Here is a 9,236-nt window from a genome sequence, read left to right as displayed (position 1 = left end):
GTCAACCGTCTAACCAACCTGATTCCCTCCTAATGTGTTGACCTTTTTTATTGTAAAGATGGAGGAATACTCAAGGCATGTTTCTTTAATTATTTATGTTCCTTGCATTGTGCCAATTCTACAAAATCAACTCGTTCCTAAACAAAGTTTAGGAATATAGAATAGCAAATTCAGGACATCAATAACATGCGTGCCCTCCACCTGCAGCGTGGGTTCATTGTGTTGTGTGCCAGCTACATATGCTAAAGTGACAGTAGGGCCAGAAACACTGGAATTGGACCACCTGGCAGAAGCAAGGAGAACGTATTTCCTGGATTTGGAGGGAGGACTGTACAGCCAGAAGCTGAAGCCTTCAGAAAAGTTATTTCAGCAGCACAGGGCAGTCATATGCTACAGAGATCAGAATGAATTTGATTGTCAACGTCAAGGGAGAAAACGGCATGTTTTATATGCCTTTTGTGAGTTTTTTGAACTTGAAAAACATGTCGAAGTGGTATGTAATCGAACGACCCTGAAGGAACACTGTAAACAGAGAAACCTTGCCAAGACTGTATGGTTCACACAGCACAGGCAATGTTAAGGATTACTAGCTCTGGGTTCAAACTGTCAAGTGTCTGTGGTTTGATTTTGGCTGATCCTAATTTTAATCTAAGACATTATTTACTTCTTTGCACCTGTTTATCATTTGTAAGAGGAGGTTATTAATACTTACCTCACAGTATGGTGAGGAGCATTTATACACATGGGAACACTTAGAATGAAAGACCCACATATGCCCTTTCATCCACCATTTACATCATTGGACATTTTATCAAACCACTGGCCAGTCAGAAGTGGGGACAATTTATAAAAAATAAGACCAGATGCGACAATCTGGAGACTTAAATTACACTGCAGGCAGGCTCTTAAGTTTGTCTTAGTAACCTCAACATTAGACCCATTCAAAGCAAATCCAAATACCCTATTCCCATCGAACCAAATAAAAAAAAAATAAGAAAAAACCAATGAAATCTACATTAGGATCTTCCTTTTTATTTGCCATCATAAGTTCTCTGAAAACTTTTCTGTAAGTATGAATTTTGTATCAAGAACAACTGAGAGTGGGGGCCAGGAGAGGGGGCATTCCTGCTTCCTGATACTTGGGTTCAAGGCCAGTCTGGGCCAACAGGGAAAGACCCTGTCTTGTTTTTAAAAAGAAAGAAAAGGAAACTTAATTGGTATTTATTTTGGAGGGAAAAGGCATGGCAAGAAAGCCATGTATGGCTACCCTTAAGTCAGTTAATTTTCAAACAATGTTCAGTTCCTGTAATTATTAAGTGGCCATACTTTTGATGATGTTCTCCCTTTTCTCTTAACTCTAAAAGTCCTTTTATACATTTGGAAATGAAATTTCTGCAGATGTAAAAGGGAAAAGAGTGATTCAGGACTGATGTCTTTTCCAGGGTTAAACTGATACTAAGCCAAGATTACAACCCAAAACATCTTCACCAAAGAGAGTTGGTAGTTCTCTGAAACTTGTATAAATTTTATTTATTACCGCAAATACTAAAATCACATTGAAAACACCTCAAAATCAAGTTCCAAACCACCTACTAGAGAAAAGTCACTATGGTATCCAGTTTCTTTGATTGAATCTGGTTAACAAAAGAGGCAGAAGACATGGTTCGTGATGAAAGGTACGATTCAAATGCTAAGTATTTCCAAGCTTTAATAAAGTATATACCAATTCCAAGTACCAAGCATGATATCAAAATTCAAATTCATTGGTTTACTCTTAATAAGCATCCAAATCAAATTCTGTTCATTGAATCCTATCTCACTTGATTTACATGATGCACTCAAAGGTGAGTTTCAATTAGGAAAAAGTAGCCATTGACTGCATCATGTATAAAAACGCATTTAACATTTCAAAACCACACTTAAAAGAGAAAATACCTGAAAAGTTAATTCTATTAATAAAATTATTTGAAACAATATCATCCTGCAGATAAAAATACATTTCTTGTATATACATGTAGATTTCTACATGAAAGATAGGATTCAGCTCCAGATAGAAAAGGATTGACTCCTGATCAAGACATCTTAGATTGCCAAACCCACGTGATTAGTACTGCGAAGAGAACTGAAAACAGAAGGAGAAAAAGGTTAAGCTAAAGGAAGAATAAAAGTTTAGTCACCTACTCTGGAACAGTGGCAGAGTTGGGTGAAAAGCAGGAGATGAGGGCAGAAAAGAGACAGAGAAGACAAAGAAGGCCTCAACTCTGACTGCAAAGGGAGACTCAAGCGAAGTTGAGAACATACATGATACAGTTGCAGTAGGATACTTAAAAAAAAAAAACAAACTAGAATCCCATGGTTATCGTTGTAGAAGCTCAATCATCTTAAAATATAATCAGACAAACATCTAAAATTTCACCAAGGATCATAATACATTGTCTAGATAACTCAGCATATTATCATTAAAAAAAAACACACAAAACAAAAAGAAAATCTGATCCGAATAACATCAAGACATTTTGATTAGACCATATTTATCAAAGTTTAAAAAGTCTCTGACTGGCTGCAAGAGACAGTACGGTACTCTAAAAAGAACTATTGACATGTGCCAGTGCCAGAAACCCCACTGGACACGGGACACGCCCTGCACTGTGGACTTTCCAAATGACTGGACTAGGTTGACGTCCTATTGTTTTGCTGACAACGGATTAAATTCAGATTGTTTAGAACAACCCCAGATGGGGAAGGTAAAAAGTTAAATAAAATAAAGAAATGTCACCAAAACTTCATCCAAACTTGAGCATTCACGTTCTTTGCTTCCTAGTTAATGCTGTATGCAGAAGTATACCTTAAAAATGACATTTTCCTAGTAAAATGGTTCCCATTTTCTCACACAGGAGAATTGCATTATTTGGGACCCTTGATCATTATAAATCACTGTCTCTTTTCAAAGACAAAGCTCTTCCAATTTAATCCAAATCCTAGATTGAGAAACAATGAGGAGCTAAGTGTTATCACCAGTCATGTTAGGAATGTCTGAAGAAACTAACATTAAAACAAAGTGTTTTTGGTCAAATTTCAGACATACATAATTAAAAACTGACTGGCCCCACTAGGTTAACGATGAAGGGAGGCCCTAACAACTCTAAAGAGCTTATACACACACACAAGTGAGTGTTTCTTTTATATCCTTGTTTTATTAAATATTGCTTTTCTGGGATATGTCTAACAGCTCCCAAAACCATTTCTGAGTCAGGATTCAAAACGGTCATATTAAAATACAGCTTCAATATAAAGTTTGTCACAGTTTTACAGTATTTAAAACTGACAGACCTGCCTTAAAAAAACAAAACAAAAATCAAAAAGGACCATTACACCCAAAACATAAGAAAACAATTAAATAAACATGTTTGGCATTTTCATTACTTTATAGGTTAAAACAGAATATTAAATCTATTACTGGCACGTGGACACTGATCTGTTACCTAGTTTGAAATGTGTCGCATTTAAACACACTATACAAGATCACTATACAAAAAAAAAAAAATTGATGGTCTTTTTGATGAAGTGCACCCTGAAAATGTTGCCAGTTTAGAATATTTAGCTCTTAAGGTTAAAAAAAAGTCCTTTTCCTTTTTAAAACTGATGGCTGAATTCAGCCTTTTTGTGTGTGTGTGTTGTTTTGTTTCATTTGTCAGCCTTCCTGGTTTAAAAACAATAGTGTCTATGGACGCCCACCAGGGGGCAGTGTAAGATTAGCCATTAAATCACGAACAGCTGCAAATATTGTGCATTCACCTGCAACAGAGAAAAATGGTCATTAGCTATTCGTAGTACAGGAGAGACGTTAACACACCAGTGAGGGAAGGGATGATTAAAATTAGCCAAGAATTTGAAATAAAAGACTTAAGTATTTTAAACTATTCAGATTTTTAGGCACTGGAAACTGGTGTGCTATAACTTATTATATTTGGGTTGGGCTTTGTTTTTATCTCAGGAAGAAACCTGGAGAGCATGTCAAGTTTAAGCAGAGAAGGAGAGAGATGCTTTTCAGTGCCGCATTTAACAGTCTGGCTTAAGAACTGAACACTGTAGAATACTTAATGCGTTTTAGATCTAAGGCTAGTTCTCATTTATATTTGTGCATTGGTCATGACTTCAGTGACATCCTTTCTGTTAATGCTGCTTTTAAGGCCAGATAAGAATGCTTCCACTACATTATTGGAATACTACTGTCCGACAGAATGTTTGGCTGCGAAGGAAATGTGAGTGCTCTACAAAGCACTACTTTCGCTAAAAAAATTCAACATTTTTATTTTATATTGTATTTATGTAAAATTTTTAATTTAGCTAGTGACAGTTATATTTATTGGACAATGAAGGTCTATGACAGCTTTTGGAGATTGTTGGCTTCAAGGAAATATTTGACATCTCAACTTGAACATTAAGACTGAGGTCACTTAAATACAAAAATAAAGGGGGTTTTGTTTTTAAAGGAGAAAAGGTTTATTTAAGCTTAAAGTTATTTTTACCCCCTTTCTTTCGTTTTAGTTGTTATGAGACAATGGATGGTCTCACTATGTAACCCAGACTGGCTTAGAACTCACAATTTTCCTGCCACAGCTTCCATGGGTGGAGATTACCATATAACATCACTGAACCAAACTAGTATTTTCCTTCAAAACTTTTGCAATGTGGGAAAAGGGTGAGGAAGCTGAAGTATATCATAGCAAGGATCTAAAAACGTGATTTGTGGAGGTACGACTCACACCTCTCCCTTACAATTCCCCCTCAAGTATAAAGCAAAACTGGATCCTTGCTGCAAGAACATGTTTTGACACTCCTTATGGCTGATAGGGGGTGAACTGAAGCCCTCATATGAATTATGGCCTTCTGTCTTGCAGGACACTGTGTTCCAGTGCAAGTCACTGCCAGCCTTGGCACCAAGCACTGGAAAATGAAGGTACAGAACAAAAGGACAAAGGAAATCCAAAGGTTTGTCCAGGCAAAGGAGGAACAAAGGAAAACAACAAAGCACCGCCACAATACCTTACTAATTTCTTAAGGAACTGAGGTGTGCGTGCGTGCGTGCGTGCGTGCGTGCCTGCGCGCACAAGTGTATGCATGCACACCTGTGCACACAGGGATACACATACACACTTCTTTGACACTTTTAGTCATAGGTAGAAAATTTGCTTGATCGTAGTACGATCAAACAATTGCCCTTTTAATTTAAAAAGTTATCTATATGAAGGAATTACGTTTACCATCTTAGTTCTACTGAACTGCTAACTTGAGAATTGTGGTAGCTTGAGAGTTTGATTCCTGAGGTCCTATCCTCAGCTGAAGAGAAAGGTTAAAGAATGAAATAAGATCAGAAGTACTCTAACAAATGAAGTGTACTGGTCTCTACTGTCCAGTGTAGTCCTTAGAAACTGAAGCAAGAACTTACCTAGGTAAGGGATGGGGAAACAGATTTTAAAGACTCCCCCTTTCCTCAGAATTTCTAAAATTTTTGACACTGTGATATTTTAAAATGTTTCAGACAACAACTTTTTCCTCATTTACCGTAATTGTATTTGCGAGCCATTCTAAGGATATAAAGAGGACTTCCTGAGCATCAGGCACGAGTGAACATTCGCTTAAATTTTCTAAATATTAGAAATGAGCAAAATTGAAAAGTTCTCTTTGCTGAGCTTCATGTTTTCGAACCCCAAATTTGGCATTGCCAGGAGTCACATACATGTTAAGCGTGGGCTGTTTGCTTTCCTCGGAAATGTCCAGTCTCAGAGCTTCACTGTGCACTCAGGAAAAAGGCTCACTTGCACCCGCCTGACACTTACATAAGAAGCCCAAAAAGCAGTGATGCCATTTGTATCAGCTTTTATTCTTCACAAAACATTTAGAAGATACACAACTTTTGATAATAGTATTCTATTCATGATTGAACCATGGAGTATGAAAACCCAACATGCATTCCAACTTTGTGATGTACAGAGTGGCAGGAACTGATGGCAAGGCAGGGATTCACAGCCATGGAAAATTCTATCATCCTAACCTAGGGCTTTGTGGCAATGTGTGCTATAAATACAAGTTTCTGGCATTGGCAACTGGCTCAGTCCCAATAGTAATTTGCTAACAAAAATGAAGTCCAGGCAGCAGAGAAATGGACAAAACTGAAGAACCAGTGAGAAAGAAAGAAAGCGACAGGCAGACACTAAGAGGGCCATGGCAACAGAGTACTAGTACTAGAATTGGGATGCAGAGTGGGGAAGGGGGGATAAGAGAGGGAACGGGGGAGGTCTCTCTCAAAGGAAGTGTTATAACATATATGCAACAAAATACCGTCTAGTGCTCATGTACCTTGTCGTGGAGGGTTCATCTCTGCAAACCTCTTCAGAATGTTGCTGACCATCATTGGCGCAGCAACAGAAGAGTTCTGCTGTCTGGGAATGTCTGCCTGCTGAGTGGTACCTGAAGCCATATCATAAATAATTGGAACTATTATACTAACAGGTTCTTGGGGAGGGACTGATGTTTTCTGAGTTAGTTGAAGCTGTAGATACACAAAGAGAATAAAAACAGAAAATCAAATATTTGTCTCGATTTGTGAGAGGTACTATCATTTACTTTCCGATTAAGACACAGCAAGTACAAGAAAATTAAATATGATAAAAAAAAGTGAGACCCACCCGAGTGTCATGACTCTCTCCCAGTTGCTACGTTGGCTAAATCTCTGTTGTTACTAAGGGAGCTAAGAACCCGACAGTCAACAGTGGAGAACTCTAGGCACATAGTCAGTAGGAAGAGCTCACTCAAAAGATACTCTCTAATGCTCACGTGACTTTTTCCTCAGAAACTCAGCACGCTCAGATGATGCCAGGTGATACTTACAAAAAAGAGCATTTTGGATTTCAGGACCACAGCTGGTGTCCCAGGAGGTGCAATGGGTGGCGCGCTGGGAGGGATGGTGAGGCAAAATTGAACATTCCACTTTAGCTGCGTTGCTTGGTCTGGGAACTGTTTTAAAGGGAGAAAAATAATAACAAAAGCCTGTAAACATTGAAGAATCACATCTGCTACGGAGTCTGAGGAGTTAAAACTTCATCTTACATTTGTTCATTCACACACCATGCACTTTTACTTCAAAAAAAAATCCACAAAATAACTAAAAACTATGTTCTCATTCATTCGGCCAAAGGCCAGCAGCTGCAGTGTCTCTAACAACGACTCTTGCCTCACTGTTTTCCTGGACCGACAAAGCTCAGGGCTTCACTGCTTCCTCCCGCACCCCAACCAGTGCCTTCTTCCACTACAGGTACACACTTACACCTATTCTTAGAGCCACATCTTAAGTGAGGCTTTATTCATGCTCACGAACGCTCAGTGTCACACTCTGACATATGCTGTTCCCTCCTACGATAAGGACCAACACATGTCACTTAAGGTTCTTGCTGACTGAGGTCAATTTTGGTTTCTAATTCCTGCTTCTAACTGCTTCCCTAAATAAACTAGGGAAGCCATGGTGATAGTGTAGAAGAGTAAATCACAGGAGTTTTATAGATAAGACAGTCACTCCTTCCAAATCTCGCAGATCTTTCTGACATATAATGTCTGATATAGCCTATCAGATGGAAATCCAAACAATTAAACCAAAAAGAAAAAGGAGAAAAAAACCCCCTTGCCTCCCCAAACCTGATACTAAAATGGAAGCAAAATGAAGGAGGGGGTTATGATTAGGTTAATCAAATCGACACCAGAAGTAAATATTAAAATCAAAAGACTAGAAGATTAAATGCAATCTGCTATCACCAAGACTCAAACTATATAGTTTTAAGAAATACCTAAAACATGGGGCTGGACAGATGGGTCAGCAGGTTTGGTTCCTAACACCTATGTGGGGTAGCTCACAACTAACTTTTAGTCCAGCTGAAAGGCGTCTGGTGCCCACTCTTTTGGCCTATGCCAGTGTGCTCAGTCACATATGGCATATACACAGATACGTGTGTGTGTGTGTGTGTGTGTGTGTGTGTGTGTGTGCGTGCCCGCGTGCGCGCAAAGTAAAATGAACATAAATCTTGGGCTGGAGAGATGGCTGAGAGGTTAAGGGAGCTTGTTACTCTTACAGAGGACCTGGGTTTGTTTCCCAGAACCCATGTCACAACTCATAACCAATTCCAAAGGATACACACACAAACACACAGAGGACTTGAAGATGACTCACTGATTCAAAGCACTGACTCCTCTTTCAGAGGATCCGGCTTTGGCTCACAATCATCTATCTATAACACTAGTCCAAGAGAATCTGACAGCTCTCTGTCCTCCTATGGTACCGGGCACACATACAGTGCACAGACAAAGGTACAGGCAAATATTCCATAATAATAAGTAATTTTGAAAGAACAAGAGAAAGTAAATAATAATGAAAAGAAAGAAATAGCTAAACTTACCAAAAGTTTAAAATAGCTATTTAGAGACCCTGTGAGAGAGAGACCCAACCGCCTGGTCAGGTGGGCACTCCTGAGGCTGCAGAGCAGAAGAGACCACCAACACTGCTCACCCCTGCCCACATCCCTGGCCCAAGAGGAAACTGTATAAGGCCTCTGGGCTCCCGTGGGGGAGGGCCCAGGAGCAGCAGGACACCTGCCTGAGACACCGCCGGAACCTGAAAGAAACAGACCGGATAAACAGTTCTCTGCACCCAAATCCCGTGGGAGGGAGAGCTGAACCATCAGAGAGGCAGACAAGCCTGGGAAACCAGAAGAGACTGCTCTCTGCACACACATCTCGGACGCCAGAGGAAAAAGCCAAAGACCATCTGGAACCCTGGTGCACTGAAGCTCCCGGAAACGGCGGCACAGGTCTTCCTGGTTGCTGCCGCTGCAGAGAGCCCGTGGGTAGCACCCCACGAGCGAACTTGAGCCTTGGGACCACAGGTAAGACCAACTTTTCTGCTGCAAGAAAGCTGCCTGGTGAACTCAAGACACAGGCGCACAGGAACAGCTGAAGACCTGTAGAGAAGAAAAACCACACGCCCGAAAGCAGAACACTCTGTCCCCATAACTGACTGAAAGAGAGGAAAACAGGTCTACAGCACTCCTGACACACAGGCTTATAGGACAGTCTAGCCACTGTCAGAAATAGCAGAACAAAGTAACACTACAGATAATCTGATGGCGAGAGGCAAGCGCAGGAACCCAAGCAACAGAAACCAAGACTACATGGCACCATCGGAGCCC

General features: G+C 40.0%; 1 protein-coding gene across 2 annotated transcripts in view; it reads right to left on the bottom strand.

The window, feature by feature from the left end:
- Positions 1-1,504: 1,504 nt before the first annotated feature.
- Positions 1,505-9,236, bottom strand: part of Med14 (mediator complex subunit 14) — a 91,115-nt gene continuing 83,383 nt past the window's right edge. The window contains exons 28-30 of one of the 2 annotated variants that reach the window (XM_087600013.1): positions 6,892-7,017; positions 6,361-6,553; positions 1,505-3,795 (exon numbers count right to left, since the gene is read on the bottom strand). In XM_087600013.1, coding sequence (XP_087456139.1) covers positions 3,722-3,795; positions 6,361-6,553; positions 6,892-7,017 — 393 coding nt within the window. In that variant the 3' untranslated portion in view covers positions 1,505-3,721. 2 annotated transcript variants of the gene reach the window in all.

This window comes from Rattus norvegicus, chromosome X, assembly GCF_021556685.1.
Source record: "Rattus norvegicus strain SHRSP/BbbUtx chromosome X, alternate assembly SHRSP_T2T, whole genome shotgun sequence".
NCBI lineage: Eukaryota > Metazoa > Chordata > Mammalia > Rodentia > Muridae > Rattus > Rattus norvegicus.
This window is presented reverse-complemented; position numbering and strand designations above follow the sequence as displayed.